This window comes from Poecilia reticulata, chromosome 8 (assembly GCF_904066995.2).
Source record: "Poecilia reticulata chromosome 8, P_reticulata-male-v2, whole genome shotgun sequence".
Taxonomy (NCBI): domain Eukaryota; kingdom Metazoa; phylum Chordata; class Actinopteri; order Cyprinodontiformes; family Poeciliidae; genus Poecilia; species Poecilia reticulata.
This window is the reverse complement of record NC_088837.1, coordinates 16,777,000-16,794,496: the sequence shown is the minus strand read 5'-3', so window position 1 is coordinate 16,794,496 and position 17,497 is coordinate 16,777,000. Positions and strand designations below refer to the sequence as shown.

At 38.9% G+C, this 17,497-nt stretch overlaps 1 protein-coding gene across 1 annotated transcript in view; it reads left to right on the top strand.

Annotated features, from left to right (window-relative positions):
- Positions 1 to 17,030, top strand: part of gcgra (glucagon receptor a) — a 38,211-nt gene extending 21,181 nt beyond the window's left edge. Inside the window, exons 2-14 of the mRNA XM_008416097.3 lie at positions 3,450 to 3,596; positions 4,819 to 4,915; positions 5,846 to 5,953; positions 6,056 to 6,150; positions 6,451 to 6,545; positions 6,897 to 7,074; positions 8,181 to 8,340; positions 8,534 to 8,594; positions 9,018 to 9,087; positions 11,995 to 12,083; positions 12,166 to 12,310; positions 13,206 to 13,247; positions 13,341 to 17,030. Coding sequence (XP_008414319.2) covers positions 3,543 to 3,596; positions 4,819 to 4,915; positions 5,846 to 5,953; positions 6,056 to 6,150; positions 6,451 to 6,545; positions 6,897 to 7,074; positions 8,181 to 8,340; positions 8,534 to 8,594; positions 9,018 to 9,087; positions 11,995 to 12,083; positions 12,166 to 12,310; positions 13,206 to 13,247; positions 13,341 to 13,703 — 1,557 coding nt within the window. The 5' untranslated portion in view covers positions 3,450 to 3,542 and the 3' untranslated portion in view covers positions 13,704 to 17,030. The remainder of the gene's footprint in view (positions 1 to 3,449; positions 3,597 to 4,818; positions 4,916 to 5,845; positions 5,954 to 6,055; positions 6,151 to 6,450; positions 6,546 to 6,896; positions 7,075 to 8,180; positions 8,341 to 8,533; positions 8,595 to 9,017; positions 9,088 to 11,994; positions 12,084 to 12,165; positions 12,311 to 13,205; positions 13,248 to 13,340) is intronic.
- The last annotated feature ends 467 nt before the right edge of the window (positions 17,031 to 17,497 follow it).

Genomic DNA, 17,497 nt, shown 5'->3' with positions numbered 1-17,497 from the left:
CCTGAGGTCTGAGACCTACCAGGCTTCTCGCCTGTTAATAACTTAATGCGAGTTGTGCTGCAGCTTTTAGGATCGTCGCCGCTATTTCCTTTTACGGTGATTTAAAATGATTTTACGCTATTTCAGAGGTGTGAACCAAAGCTCTGGAAGATGAAAAGTGCGGGACTTTTCATCTTCCTGCGTCGAGTCTTGTGCTTCGTTTTGAAAAGTGGACGATAGATTGGAGATCACAGGCACATCTCCAGGCTGGGTGGTTGTTGTTTTTTTCAAAGAGGTTTGTTTTTAGTCCTTGCTTCTCCCCTCTGCACAACATTCAACCATGCATACTCTCCTTTTGTGATGTTATTTGCTAGACAGCACAATGAAAGACAAGTACTCTCCAACAAACAACAGTAATTGTTAGTGGCCATTGTATTAAGCCATTCAACATGCACTTGAGCACAGAGCGATTTAAAAAAAAAAAAAAAAAAGCAAACGCTTTTTTAGACGGTTGGGGCATGTGCGTCATCCAAGCCTGATTTTAAAAGTATTTTCCCCACAAATATAAGTAAATTTGCACACAAGCGTAAATTAGACAAGGAGCGGGGTACGGCTTTTGTTTAGCAGACAAAAGCTGGGTTTAAGATGATTTGGTAATATGTTTTTGGCTGAAATAGCCTCGGGAATCACACCCAAACGACTCCAAGAGGTCAGCTCAGCCTGTGCCTTCACGGCCCCTCAGCTGTCCTCCAACCTGAAATCAAGACGCGCAGAAGTAACAGAAAAAGCTCGGGGATATTTGCTGTAACCTAGAGTTAGTGATGCTAAACAACATGTTTCCTGACGGACCTGTGGAAATATCTCCGGGTGCAGCAGCAGCTCCACCAAGCTATTAAAACAGCCGGATTTACAAGCCTTATTAGCCTCACACCTTGGCGCTCATTAGTCCTGCCTCAGCTCTCACTACATGCGCCATGTGGCCCTAATTATCCTGCAGTGAAGACACCCAAACACGTCCAATCTTCTGAATAACAGACACAGTTTGTTTATAAAAAATATAAATCTTTGCAACTTTAGCAATATTGTCTATTATAAGCGACGTTTTTACCTTCAGCTTCACAAATGAGCCAGTGGGAGATCTTTACATTATGATTTTTACATATTTCTTTTAATTGTATTCGAATGAGCTTAATAAACACATTTATATCTTATTGCTTTTGTTTTAAAGAAAAGCAATAATTAGTCATTTTGCTGTTAAATATTATATTATTAGCTTGTGTTATCCTTTTGGTATTGATATTTAAGCTGTAGAATAATATTTAGCGGCATGTGACTGCATGCTTCATACAGCCAGAGGAAACTCCAGTCTCTCCAACATGTTTTCGGGAATTATCTCCCTGAAAGAATATTAAGCCGAGAAATGGCCTGACAGAAGATTTCTGTGGTTTTCGAAACATGACTTATTAAAACCTCAGTGTGTCGTGAAACAGGCCCAAGCATAATCAGCAGTGGTGCAAGCGATGCAGACGAAAAGCAAATCAAAGCCGTAAATGATCAAATTTGTTGTAGTAGAAGAGATTTTCTCCTAAGAGAGATACCGTAAATTTTAAATAATATTCTATATCACGGTCATTACTCCTGCAACTCTTCTTTTTTTAAAACATAGTAATGTGGTCAGAGGCCAGGTTGGGATAGTTTCTTTTTTTTTCTCCCCCACACTTTGCCAAACCCCGATCTCTCTGTTTCCCTTCCTTTCGTAATCTCTCCTGTGGGGATCACTTTCGTTAATCATTGTGTGTCTTTAGTGCTAAGTTGCACAACGTGGTGCAAGACGGGTGACTGGGGAAAACTTGTTTCTGAATCTGTTACCTACTAGGGGAGAGAGAGTGTGTGAAAACATTCTATGTAGTCATTCAACAAGGAGCAGGATGATCTCTGATGTACGCTTCTTCTGTGACTGAAACGATTAATCGGAATAATCGTTGAATCTGTTATTGAAATAAGTGTACACTAAAGTATATTTCAGGCAATATGGTGTTTATTTTCTTATTTCAAAAATGAATTTAATTATCTGTTTATTTGCCTCTTTTATTACATAAAAAGACTTAAGTGGTGGAATGAAAAATCTGCAGAATGTGCCACTTTTTTAAAAATCTAATTAATCAATTAATTGTCAGAAGAATTGATGAAATAATTGATTTTTAAAATAATTGTGACAGCCCATGCAATGGGATGCAGGATGAAACCCAAATTACATCTGGCTAGTCTCTGGTAAAACGTAATATTTCACAACATTTGCAGCTTTCAGACGCAGAGTGTGGCTCATAATAAGTTGTTTTCATAATATTGGCTTTTGCTCAGCCTCAGACTGTTGCAGAAACATTTCATAAACAAAGATTGCTGACCAAATTATATCTGATTGTGTGGAAATGTGGAAGAGTCTGCGCTCTTATATCAGCGGTACCGATCCTGACCCGATGTCGAGCCAGACAACAGCCGCTTTGAGAAAATACTCAAATACTTCTGTGCTGCTGCTAATGCATCCAGCGGTTATTACACTGCACAGTCCATTTAGAAAGTTGGTTTCTTGGGTTTAGATTTAATCGTATTTGACTTTCTAGGAGAGCAGTAAAAGGTGGTTAGAACATTCCAGCTGCAGTTTGAGGCAATGTTTCAGTGTCTTGTTGTTGACAGCTTAGAAAGCAGAGTGACAGTGTTGAATATGGACTTTCTGGACTCCATGCATCACAACCTGTCCGTCTGTCATGACACACTGTTCTTATCTGTTGCACAAATACCAGTAAGCTAAATACATCAGCATGACCCCCGTCCTCTAGTGCGCCACAGAACTAGAACAGAATGGAATTTGAAACGTTTTAGCCAAAAATGTTTCTATGGTCAAGGTGTTTTTTGCAGAAACGTTTCAGATTTCGTTCCGTTCTCCGGCTTCGCTTGAGTCCGTCGGGAGCTGGAGGTGATCGATGGCCAGGTGAGTGACCTCTGGCACACACTGAGACACACTCAACCAAACACTGATCGGTTTTAACGAGAAAGCGCAGCCAGCTGCGAGTCACTGAGCGAGTGCAGCTCCTCTCTGCTGTGACCGACTCTCTCTGATAGAAGTAGCAGCAGTTCCTGGAGGCTTTTGACCTTGTACTTATTGTCCTGAACAACTTGGTGCTTTATTCAGCTGCCAAGCTTTGCTTTTAAAAACAAAGACTGAATTAGGACTTATCGTGCTCCCAGTGGATGCTCTTTCTTCTCCAAATTAGCCTGTTTAGATAAACGTAGATTTCAATTATGTTTTTTTGTTTTCATTTGCCTGCCTTCTAAATCTGGGAAAATTGCACTGGTGTAGACACGACCCAACCTTTTCCTGTTTTGGTCATCTTGTTATGTGGGGCTAATATGAGTCAAGTTAATGTGTTTTCAATGAGCTTTGATGGATCGTGTGTCTCTGTGTCCCTCAGGCTGTGTGGCGCGTGTAGATAAGCCCCTTATGAGGTGAAAAGCCCTCCCCATCCTGCAGTCTCCCCTCCCAGCACCACCAGCAGGAATAAGGGATGTCACGGCTGTTCCTCTTTTTGGCAGTCCTCATCGTCTCGTGCAGCATCCAGGTAGGTCACAGAAGTAGCTCTTTGGCATAAACCAGGTCTTCTCAAACTTTTTCCGGCTCAGGACCACTCAAGCCATTTAACAAACACTCACGGACCACCTAGCTTGAAATTTACCCGCAATGATGCATCTATATATGTACAACCATAAATGCATATATTAGTCTTCGACAAAGCCACAAATTGTTTCAGAATTACAGATTCTGAAAGTTTGGATCCTAAGCTTTCCAATGATGCCAAACACATGGAAATAAAAAAACAATAATAAGTTGTTCTTTACTTCCAAGTGTTGTGTGCATTAATAACATTTAGGGCTATTTGTAATTTAGAAGCACAATTAAAGAAAAAACAGACGTGGGTTGCTTTGCCAGAAACAAAAATCCAATTCTACTCCGTTAATTGTAAAATAAGCACTTCTCCACTGACCTTTCATCTTTAGCAACAAGCTTCAAATCTTTGACGTTGGAAGGCCTCTGTGCCATCATCCTTATCTTTAGCTCCTTCTGTAGTTTCTTTATTGGACTCTGAGATCATCCAGAGTGTGAAACTTTTTTGTTGTTTTATTTTTAATAGGACTTTGTTCTGTGGCCATTCTTTAATCATCTTCATAAGATTTATAAAACAACTACAACAAAAATCAGTGTTTTCAGTCAGAGGCTTCTTTTGAATCACTGTAATACAGACTGCTACAGGAGATCTTTCCTGCTCACAGCGATCAGCATCTACAAGAACTTTGAAGATTTCGATAAGTTATAATAACATTCAGTTTCCCTATGGGATTGATGAGTTGTTGTTGTTTTTTTTGCACCAGATACTAAACAAATCTTTTACACAACTCTAACATGTAAAAAATTATAACAGAACATTCAAGCTCTTACTTTTCACACTTTGCCATATGGATCTATAATCAGATGTTGCTAAACTGACACAAAACTGAATCAAAGCTATTTTTTTTTCTTTCTAGCAACAGCAGAAATGGAAATACAAGTAAAAAACTTTAGGAGGAGCATGAAAAGAGCAATTATTTAGATATTGTATATAAACTTTATCTACAGTCAAATTAATATATTACAATTTACTAACATGTTGTTTTTGTTGGAACCATGTTTTTTTAACAGTTTAATTGAACTGTTTACTTGGTCTGATCACAGCATCCACAGGTAGCAGATCTTTAGGACATCACTGCACCTTTTTATTGAATTTTCTCCTGCGTGTGTCTAATCAGATGTCTCCTGCTGCTACCCTGGATAAACTGAAGGATGACTGGAAGCGGTATAGGACAGAATGTGAATACAACAACAGTCAATACCCGCCCAGCAGTGGTGAGCTTTAGATATTGGGTTTGTTTTGTATTTATTTATTTTATTTTCATTCCTGGCTTATTGCTACTGCAGAACCTTCAGAGGAAAATTTGCAGTAAAGTCAGTTTTTGCCTTGTGTCACAAACCAGGTTTGCACCAGTTCCACCTTTGTAAGTTAAAGATGACATGAATCACATAATGTGGAATCAAGAAATTTGTGAAGTATCAGGTGTAGAAGAGTTATGATCTCTTAACACATGGAAACGGAGAACAAACAATGTGTCATTTTATTTCTTTTGCCATTTTTGACTTGTGTTTTGTTTCATTTGAGTCAAACAATATCAATTTGACCAAAGTTGTGTGATCTAGTGGTTAAGTTAAGGATTCAAAAAGACTTGAAACTAACCTTTTGTGCAACTGAGCAAAAAAAAGAAGTAAAAGAAAGTAGGATTTAAGAACAGGAAGTGTAACAGCTGTCAAACTACTTGTGAACTCTGGGTGAGAAGTAAGAAGTGAGAAAGTCTTTGACAATTAGGTGAATTTTGCTCTTCAGGTGCATTACTCCCCGTTAGGAAGTTCTGCCTCATCTTTTAAAACAAGCTGCTTCCCACACTTTATACAAAATTGTACCTCTCGGCTCTCCAACACGGCAGCTCTCGTATAACGTCCCTGCTGTTCCATTAGTGTGAGAGCAGCTAAACAGCTATAGAGAACATAGGATACATTACTTTGTCCCCCTGAGCTTCTAGCTGTCTATACTCTCACAAGCATGACTGATGTCCACTGATGAGAGACATAATGACACGTGGAAAGGATGATTTTGAGGAAAGACCGCAACGTTCCAGCAGACGTTACTTCAAAAGAGCTTTTTGAAACTTAAACAGTCAAAAACGAGCATCTGAGGGTGATATTAATGTTGTTTTTACTTTATTTCATTGTTTTCACCCTCAGGTCTTGTGTGCAACAGGACGTTTGATGACTATGCCTGCTGGCCCGATGGACTCCCCAACACCACCGTCAGTGTGGAGTGCCCGTGGTATTTGCCGTGGTACCATAAAGGTCAGAAAAAAAACTGATGATATCTGTTAGAAACAGACAGCTGTCTGTGATGATGAGATTTTCTGTTTAAAACCTGTGTTTGTGTGTGTTTTCTGCACATAGTTCAACATGGCATGGTGTATCAGGACTGTGATGCCAACGGCCAGTGGGTGACTAAGTACAATACCACTGAGTGTGAAATCCATAGCACAAACCAGGTGAGAAAAATATGTAAACATAATTATTTTAAGAGATACAAGGGTAACACAAATATTTTATAAGCAGAAAAACAATTTTACTGACATTTAATATATTTTTAATGTGTTAATTGTTAAGTGAAAGGTGGCTTAAATACAAAGAACGCTTGGATATCAGGGGATTGCAAAGATTAAATTAAAAAAAATATATTGAAAATGGTACTTACAAAACCCAAAAATAAGAAAGTAAGTTATTATAACGCTGTGCTAAACTCTCTTTAATTTCTAACCTGTCGTGTTTCTTTATTCGTTGTTTTGCAGATTTATTACAGATGTATCCGGATCATGTACACAGTGGGTTACTCCTTGTCCTTGGTGGCGCTGGTTCTGGCTCTTGGTATTCTTATATTTTTCAGGTACTATTTATCATCAAGAAATTTATTGTCATTTTTTTTACAACAAAGAAAAAGAATCAGTCAACTTTAAACCAGCTGACTGATTTTTTTTTTTAAGTGCAATGCTGTCATCAGTATCTTACCTGCCGTGGACAGTAATATCACATGACTGTTTATTTGGGGGAAAAAACAACAATAAATAGTTTGACAGCAATCTACTGCAGGTAAGATACTGACTGCTGATACAAATTCCAGGAAAGAACCAAGGTGGAACAAAAACCAAACAATTTCTCTGAGTTGAAATGAGTATTTTTGAGCAATCCAAAGCAATTCAGTCTTTACGCCTGTCTTGTTTTGTTTCGTTTTTGTTAGAAAACTTCACTGCATGAGGAACAACATCCACATGAACCTGTTTGCTTCCTTCATCCTGCGAGCCCTTTCGGTCCTAATCAAAGATGCTCTGCTGGAGGCCAACTTCACATCGCAAAAGATCAGCGGAGACAGGGACCAGGGGTTCCCCAGTGAATCGATACCCCCAGTGGAGCTGCTGGTAAGCATGGAAGTGTACTACGAAGAAAACCTAATAGTCCATAATGAAAGTTCTGGGTTCATAAAAACACTGTCAATCTTTTCAGGAGGTTAATTATGAAATTGTTCTGAATTATTTCTCCCGTATTTGCTCTTGTATCTGTTTATAACTTCAATTCTGTGCAATGAATTTATTCTTTGTCCATCTTAGTAAGATATTTAATCATCTGACAATACGCTGGTGAAGATCTTTACTGGAATGAAAAACAAGTGGGGCTAATTACTAGATGGAGAAAAGCTGAGAGAAAGCAGAAACTCAGAAAACAAAAACCATATGACTAAAAGTTGGGAAACTGAGAAATAGGTGAAGCAGCAAAAACAGAAAGTAAACGGAACGCTGTGCACAAAAAAAGAACCAGACGGCCAAACTAAAACATGAACTGAGATCTACAAAGAAACATTACACAAAAATATGCAACAATATTCACAGGATCAAAAACCCACAGAGAAATATGTAAAAGTAGTCCGAACAAAGTAATCAATAATAAGTCAGACTGCTGCAAAATAAAACTTTTTCCTGATATTACAACAATATGAGGCGATGCAAGACAAATTTTTATTGCAGCAGCAGCCTTAAAGATCAGCTAAGTCCTACTGGTTTGGTTGGTGATTCTCACTTGGAGGAAGCTTTAATCTGAGATTCTGCCTGACAATCAAAACAAATGCTCTCTTTTGAACTGGACACCTGTGTGGGGCGTACGTAAAAATTCCTGACCTCATTCAGCCAAAAGTGAGTCAAAAGTTAGTCAGTTGCCACGGTTACTCTGCTGAAGATGTGCAACGTTGTCACAAATGTCTTGTCAGGGCATGTCAAAAGCCAATAGCTCGAAGATAGTAATACAAGCTAATTATGTACAAAAGAAAGATGACGCTTTCCGTTGTGTGCTGAGCTGTGTGGCACAGCTGGCTGTGAAAGTCGCTGCTTTTGTAGAATCCGATCGCCTTCAGTACAACGCCTGGATCGCGCTGCCAGAAAAGGAGATCCCATCTGCGGCGGCTCTGATCCTGACCACGTTCAGCTGAAAATGCATGTGTAGTTTTGTGAAACTTCCCTCTGCTCTCTTGCAGACCACAATTAGCTGTCGCACTGCCTTGGTGATGATGCAGTACAGCATCATGGCCAACAGCTACTGGCTGCTGGTGGAAGGCATCTACCTCCACAACCTGCTGGTCATTACCGTGTTCACGGAGAGGAACTACTTCAAAATCTACCTGTGCATCGGTTGGGGTAAGCGTCTGGATATGAGGATGTGCGTCTGCAAGTTCAGCATATAATCTGTTTTATTCTTATTTATTTATATGAATAAATCAATTTAATAACGAAAACGGAAGCTAACAGGCTTAGCGATGGCTTGAAATCGGAAGGTTGTAAACAAAGGTTTCTCATTTTGCAACATCCATTTTTCTATTTTTTTTTACAGGAACACCATTAATATTCCTTGTTCCCTGGGCAGTCTCTAAATATTTATATGAAAATAAAGAGTAAGTATATCTTCTTCTTTTACTTTTAGTTTTAAAAGCAATATTTCTTATGTGACCATACTAAGATGTTTTCAGAAGGTGGTTTAGTGAACTCTAAATGTGTGATTAAAATTTACAACAGCTTGTTGCTGCTCTGAGGTGAAAATAAATTATCTCATGGTCAGGAGTTAAAACATTAAAATGTCAGAAATATTTAATGTTCGTCGTCAGGCCCTTGTTGCGCACCGCTTGGAGGTAAACGGAGTTACAGGAATTTCAAAGCCACACTTTCTAAACGCTGAGAAAACGATTCATCAGCCAACATGAGACTCGGCTGCAAATCTCAGAACAAGGAAGCTATAAATTACAGAGCAAATGTCCAAGAAGCATGTAAGAAATGTCCTGCAGTCGCTGCTGTTTCCTTCAATGTGTTTCTGTTTTCAGGTGCTGGGAGCAGAACACAGACATGAATATCTGGTGGATAATCCGAGCGCCGATACTGCTTGGCGTTGTGGTAATTTTCTGCAACATCCATTTTACATTTCTATTTTTGTTGTTGTTGTTGTTCAAATTCAGCACAAACGTAATCCCAAGAAAACTCCAAATCCACGACTGGCATCTTGCATTTCCACTTGACTGCACAGTGTTTTTGTCAAAATGTACCCTATGCAAAATTAAGACCAGCTCATTTATTTATGAAGTGAGAAAGGTTGGCTGTGCTTCAGATCTAACGTCTGGGAAGCATGTTAGGCCTCCTAGGATTCTGGGTTAAACAAATACAATTATCATGCATTTTGTTCAGCGACACAGACCGTGGGCTTTGTGAGGGTCAGTTCAGAGCGTTCATGTTGCTCCAGTCGGTCATGCTTGCCAGACATCCTGGCATTTTCCATGCATTAATCGTCCTGCTAAGTGGCCTGTATCCCGCAGGAATTCCTGTGTCGGAATTGTTTGTAGGAATGGTGGGGCCGGCCCTCATCCCAGAGTTTCCCTCGTTGTTCTGATCCCACCGGCTTTTTTTGTTTTTGTTTTGTTTTTTTGAGCTTCGCATCAGAGCAGAAAAAGCCGAAACACTTCCAGAATTGGCAAACTGTTTACGAAAAATGTTCATCTTACTTACTTATCCAAAACTGTATCCTAAAAATCCGTTATCTTATTACTCAGGTCACATCTTAAATATTCAAAAAAAATAAATAAATGTTTTTAAATAAACATTTTAGCTTTCATTTCGCTTTGAACAGATAGAGATTAGAGTCATGCGTCCAAATTAAGTCCAGAATACTTTCCTAATTTAATCCTCGCAGAACGAACATGTTAAAGGTCACATCCAAATGCATGCTCATCAGAAAAGCGCCGACTGTGTTTAAATACAATTCCAGCTGACATAGAAAAGCCAAAATATGTTCCAGTGATTCATTGTTTTACATCTAATCTGCATGTGTTGGTCAGAGATAGATTCAGTTTGACAAGAAGCTTCAGTTTTTTTAATTTAGTTGTTGTAAAAACGAGCTGCAGTTGCTGTTTGCGTGCTAACCAGATATTCTCTTCTTTAATTTCAGAGTATTTGAAACCAAAATTTTTTTTCTTAGAGGCATTGGTTAGGCACTAAGAATCTGATTGTTTTGAACATGATAGTTTAATTAGATGTTCCCATTTGCCCTGAACAAAGTAAGTTAGGTAAAACAATAAGAACTGTGTTTACATAGAACGAGCAGAGGCTTTAAAGTATTTGGACCAGATTGTTAGAAGTTGCATAAGAAGCTGTTGTTTACTTGCAGTGGATAAAAAACCCTTAAGATTTGAAAATGTTGTCCGTGGCAATTGGCCTAATTTCAGAAAATGTAATGCCCATCTGTAGTTTTTTTTCCTTTGTTATTTTCAAGTTTAATCAACTAAACAAATCTTTACAACATTAACATGACCAAGAAAATAAATGTTTATGATTAATATTTTGGTGATAGTGATTCACTGGCAATAATCGGCAGGCAACTGGAATCAATCGATCATCAGAGTGGCTCTTTTCTCTTTTGAAAACCTCTGCAGAGTCTTTACCGCAGCTTTTTTGTTTCAAGGTTGTTATTTAAGTATAAATTCAGCTGTTCTCACCGGGCCTCAGAGGTTTTCTAAAGAACGTCGGGGAACAAAAATGCATCGCAAAAAAGATCACAGAAGAGAGGTCGGGAATGAACGTGCTGGAGAAGTTTAATCTTTAGAAATCTTTGTGGGGTAATATTCAATCCATCATCTGAGAATGAAAAAGTAATGGCACAGCCACAAACCTGCCACGACATGGTTGCTCATCTAAACTAGAAAGCCTGGCAAGGAGCGCATTAATTAGAGGAACGGCAAGAAGCACAATGTTGTCTCTGGAGGAGCTCCAGAGATCCACAGTGCAGAAGTAGGATAATCTGCTGACTGGGCAATTAACTGGGCTATTAGTGTTACGCTCGTCTTTCTGGAAGAGTGTCAGCGGCAAGAGCGGGGTGAACATAAAAGCACAGCACGCTTTTCAGATTGTCTGTTGTTTATTACATCAATAAAAAACACACTGAAGTGTGTGATAGTAACATGAGAAATATGGAAAGATTTAAAGTGTGTGAAGAGTTTCGCAAAGCACTCGTTAACCCCGAGCCACCACCCTGCCTCTAGATATGATGATGCATCCTTCAGATTAGAGGGAATCAAGTTGTTTTTTTTCCCTTCACATTGTCTCACAGGCGGTAGAGTTCCAACAAAGTTGCGTAATATATTGTTTTTTTTAATCTGGAGGATTTATTCCTGATGCTTATGTGTGTTTTGCCTTTTCAGGGGAAACTTCAGCATTTGCTCTGGAGAACACTTTCTGTATTTTTCATCAAATTTATTAACATTTAGTGATATTCCTTCAGCAGAGCTTTTCACTTCGTTGGATGTTGCATAACGGCTTTCCTAGCTCACAACAGGCCTCTTTGGGTCATCCACAAACATTATCTTCAGTGGAAGCCCAAGTCTTCTCTTCTCAATCTATACTACAATGTTTACATTTATTTATCGTTGCACAACAGAAAATCGGATAACAACATTAGGGGCCTCTTGAATCAGAAAAGACAGATTTGGCTTTTCCCACCATGCAGGGTCTTTCTCTGCTGGGGTTGGTGGCAAGATTTTAGAAGATACCACTTCTAAAGTCTGTAAGACTCATAGAAACTTGTAAGTTATGAAAAATAATGCAAGGCTAAGTTAACATTTGAAAACAAAATGCCAGAGTCCCTGAAAAAGAATAGCCTGTAAAGAAGAAAAGGTCCTATAATTTTACAATATTTCCAAGTAGCAAAGCAACTTCAGGAAGAAACAGCTATTTTGAAACTCTCTTTTTACATGTTTCATTATGTTTATAATCCATTTTTTGAAGTTTTTTGACAATATCTCCGTCTTTTCACAGATCAACTTTATTATCTTTATACATATCATCAAAATTCTTGTCTCGAAACTTCGAGCACACCAAATGAGATACACAGATTATAAAGTCAGGTAAGTTTAGATGATTAAATCAATCTTTTTAATCACTGTTTCTTAGTTGGAACTTAGTTTATGCTCTTTTTCTACGTCTCAGGTTGGCGAAATCAACTTTAACGCTGATCCCTCTTCTGGGTATCCATCAGATTGTCTTCATCTTCCTGCCGGAGGAGACCACCAACAAGAGCTTGCATTTACATCTCACTAAGCTCTTCATCGACCTCTTTTTCTCCTCCTTCCAGGTTGGAACATGACTTTAAGAACAAACGCATTTATTTACACGTCTTAGTCAAATTATTTATGAAGCGATAGCGACAAGAATAAAGAGTTTTGAAGAGTTTAAACTGTCCTGTAAGAAGTCAGTGTCAGAAGGCAATGCATTAAAATAATCTAATCTGCCAATTGATGAGCCAAATAAACCACATAGGAGGGAAGATGGTGTAAAAGAGAACTTTCTGAGTAAAAAAAAAAAAAACATAAGTGCATCTACAGATGTCCCTCAACTGCATGCACTCATTGCAGCTCACTAATTATTACTAACCTAATAGAAAACTTACTATCAATTTTGTCATTATTTTTTATTTCTTATGCATTTGTTTCTCTCCGTGTTCATAAATAATAATCTCACCTCACAATGCGTCTCGTCCGATCAACCCTTCCCAGCTGTGTCCCTCCTCGTTGGGACACAACAGCTGTGTTGCTTTTCACGTAAAAAAAACTCGGAGAAAATTTGTCACAGATATTCTGGATCAGCGTGTGTGTGTGTGCTGTAGGGGAAAATAACGAAAGGAACGAGCAAAGAGAGATGTGGAAGATTACAGTTGAGCCCAAATGTTATTCATACCTCTGGCATATTTAGGTTTGAAATAAGTTTTAATTTTGACAACATGCTTCCTCTGACTGGAAGTAATACGAATGTTTTGGGTTGGCTCGGTCTGAGCCTCGACTTGAAACTCGTGGAGAAACTTTGGTGGGAGCTAAAGATTAGCGTGATGGCCAGGAGGCCCTCCAGCCTCAAAGACTTGGAGCTCAGAAAGCAAAGATAATCAAAATACCAGTGGAAACATGCGAAAGGAGAATTCACCGCTGTAATGCCAATGCAGATGAATTTTGGATAAATATCCATTGTCTTCTCAGGGTCTCCTGGTGGCGATCTTGTACTGTTTTGTCAACAAAGAAGTGAGTTTCCTGAGCTACAATAAATATTTCCAACCTCTGATTGTTATGTCGTCTCATTCCTAACATCTCCTTTATCTTTTCTAATTCCCATAGGTGCAATCTGAGATCCTGAAGAAGTGGAAGCGCTGGAAGCTGGGGAGGAACATCGAGGAGGAATACCGCCACACCTACAGCAATTCCAACAACACCAAGACGGGCAGCCTGCTGAACCACATCCCTCGGCTTCCCCACCTCCCAGACATCGCCAAATCTTCCGGCCCGGTCTGCAGTCCCGAAGAGCAAACGTGGCTCGTGGCTCGCTGCCACAACGGGACGGTCCACGGCAAGGAGACGGAAAACTCCAGCTCGCAGCAGAACGAAGGAGCCAGCAACTGCACCCTTGTGGAGGACATCAGCCAGTCGGAGAAGACGCAGTGCTACGAGGTGCAGAGAGAGAATGTTGAGAGCCACCTCTGAAAGAAACGAGGAGAAAAGGACTTCAGGAAGGAAGTTAGACGGCTTTGAGCTCTGCTGGAGCTCCGACTGAAAGCCCTAGTTGGGTTTTGAAGCGGTGTGCCGACTGAATCACTCGTGGGAGCAGTCGTCAGTCATCAGTGTCACCGGGAGACGCGGCGGCTCTCAGCCCTGTAATAAGACAGCAGTATGGCAGACATCCAGACCAGGGTGCTCAGTGGGCTGCGAGTCTTGTGAATGGATTGTTCTCGGTGTTTTGTCATTTTAATATATGGAGCTGCCGCCCGTTGAACAACTTTACAAACAATATCAAGAAAACACAAATAACTACAATAGAAATAAAAAAAAAGAACACACACCAAGTCTTGGCATGAGTCTCTGCTTCAGTGTTTGCCATTTGACAAATGTGTGTTTTGTGGTACAACAAACTGGACATTGGACTTGCGCACATAATAAACAAGACCAAATGACACAGAACAAGAAGGACAGAAGGGATTGCTTTTTGTACTCTATCTGCTCTGCTCTGGTGCGTGTACGTCGCTATCTTGTTCATACCGATTTTAATGAAACTGTACAGGGAAAGGAAGAAACAAAAAAAACATTCTGGTGACTTTACAGTGAGGCGACCACAGAGTTATTGTGGATGGGAAAAAGGCAGCTGCTCACCCCAGGTCCTACCTGGCGTGGGAAATAAAATAAGGTCGAGGTATAAAGAACTAAATGAATGATGTTGCTTTTCTTTTGGTATTGCTGAGTGTTACAGTTTTATATTGGTCACAGTTGTGAACGTATCAATACCCCTTTTTCACATTTTGTTGCATTACAAAAACACAAATTTTGATGTATTTTGTTGGAATTTTATGTAAAAGGCAAACAGAAAGAAGCACATTACAGGCAAGCTAAAGACAGAATATTTAAGGTTTTTATTTTTGTTTTAAAAATATTAATCTGAAAAGAGTGTTACGTATTCATATCCATGCCACTGTCATTATATTTTAGCTACTCTATGATTTTCTTCCGGCATTGCCCTTTAGAAATATTCCTCTAAGTGCTCCGCTTTGCTGTAACAATCAAATCTGATTTGATTCAGTCTTTTCTTAAAATGTTGTCGAAATACCTCAGATTTAGTTTAATCTGTTTAAAGAATATAATTCCTATACAAGTCCTGGTCTTTGTCTGTTGCTTAGAGACCAAGTCTTTCCTTCTTGTACGCCTATCATTGAAGTTAACTCTGATTGCTTAGTTTATTTTTGAGACTTTTTTTAGCTTTCTGCTTTCAGGGTGCACTTGCTTCGGTAAGTAGAGGTCTGCATTCTGGCAGGTGTTTTAAATATCCTCCATGTATAGACTGTTTTCTGGAAAGCAGAATGGCTTATTTTATTCTTTTGAGACCTCTTTAAAGTCAGTATAAGATTCATAAGATCCTACAATATTCATTTGAAAGGTTGCAGACAGTTCTTTAGATCCAACCATGCTGTTCAACTCTCAGTTCAGCAGTCGAAAGCACACCGAGCTAAATGTCTGATGTTTAAAAATACAAACCGCCTTCAAAACGCTGACTAACTGCGATAAGCTTATGTGTACATTTAGTCTTTTAAAACAGGAATTTATGTGGGGTGTCCTAACTTATTTCTCAATACATTGGTGATTGTTATTAACATTTTACAGAAAAATTCAACGGATGGATCTTTCTAAAGGCGATGTTGCACTGGATTTTATTTATCAGATTAGAGGAAGGTAAAGGTGCAAACACAAATTTCAGATTTTTTTTAAATTTGCAAAATTAAAAAGACATGTCTCATCAACAATTTTGGTTGATTTGCCACATAAAATATCAATAAACAGACTGAAGTTTGTGCTTTTAATACGACAAGAGGTAAAAAAAAAAAAAAAAAGCCAAAGGGGTAAGACTGTTTTTGCAAGGCAACGTATACTGTATGTAGAAAAAGTGCCAACCATGTGCCGCTACAATCAATGCAAAAACAAACCAACAAGCAACCAAGTGAAGCCACATTTCCATCACTTCATATTGGATCAGTGTTACTCAAAGTGACCCAGCACCTCCAGAACAGTGTGTGTTTGCAGTATTACTTTGCCAATATAGCAGATATGTAGAGCTATAACTACCATCTTGTGATAATCCTTCACAAAGTGTTAACGTATGCCATAAAGTGACATCAGCTACCGTACAAATGTGAGTCCAAAGGTGCTAGTAATTACAGGCGCCATATTTCTCCATGGACAGTGTTTACCATGCAACCACATCCTGAACAACAGTTGTGTGAAAGTAGAACAAAGCTTCTCCAGTTAGCTTTTAGATGCTAATGCTAGCAGTACAGTTGCTTGTAGATAAAAAGGAATGGCCACCTACAGAGTATTAATCAAGATTTTAGTTCCTTGCAGATCTGCGTGAGCTACCTAACATGACTTTTGTATGAATGACTATTTGCAGTGTTAATTTATAACAGCTAAATGTTACATGCACATACGCGAGTGTTTATATGCATAATTTAGCCTTCTTGTGAATGTGCGTTTATACAGGGTATGAATACTTTTGACATTATTATTCCAGATATGTGGATGTATTACACTAAGAGGAAAATACATCAGCAGCCAAAAGGCTGCTGAAGGAAAACAGAGGAGCACAGAGGTCAAAGGCCGGTACAAATCAGTCCCACTCTGGCATTAAGCAGAACGGGACCACAGGACATTCCCAGAATTCATGCCAATATAGTTCGTAAAGAAGAAAGAGCTCTGTCCTTTATTTGAAAGCCCTGATGGACCTCAGAGCAAATTTGAGCACTACAGCAACATTTTTGTTGTGTCAGATAATTGTTCTGCTCCCAGCCAGTTTCTACCGTTGAGTGGGTAGGAAAAAAAAATAAATGCAAGCGGAAGCTATTTTCCATCAGCATCTGCCGAGGGTTGTCACAGAGCAAGTAGACATCCAATAATTGAGCTGGGAGCACGGTGCTCACACGGGTGCTGCAGAAGTGGAGGGAAATGCTTGCACACTCAAAACAAATGAGTAATGACTGGTTTTGGCAAAAACAGATGCATATTGCTATTTTTATTTCAAAGTAAAAATCTGCATTTTAACAAACTCTGACTTGTAAAGATAGGTTTGGGTCATTCCTCCTCTGCGTCTGAATGTATTCTTGGAAAAGCTCAAATTAATATGTTTCTTTACTCTTCTAGTCATGGTGGTTATGTAAAGTATGAACGGGTCAGTGGAAGCTGACCACATTCAGGTGTAAACAGTCTGTCATATATTGTATTATATCTGTGCAAGTGGTCAAAGAATAAAATTTTATGTATGTGAAATATGAATTTACCTCACTAAGTATTTTGTATCATTAAACACTTAAGACATTAAAGAAAAGAGAAAGGATATGCTGATTAAACTGAGAAGTTCTTTAGTGACAGAGTGTTTTGACTGATTAAGAAGTAGACCTTGCTAAAAAGTTAAGTATTGATTCGTCGTCTGGTCCAGCTCCCGGTTTAAAAGCCACACCAATTAATAATTTTGTGATTAACTTTTTTTTTTCCCCCCCAACACTCATTTTTTAATTTTTTTTTGACTACAGCTCGACTAAAGACTGCCAAATAAACTTTACCAACATATGTACGAAGACTTTAACTTCACAGTACATATTATGACCAGACAACAGTATTCCAAACTGTGCCATTTTAAAAACAACACTGATTATGTAAAAGTAAACAATATGCTTGTGCAAAACACTTTAAATTAGCGAGCTCTGGAGTGTTTCTGTAAAACAGCAGAAGCAACTAAAACG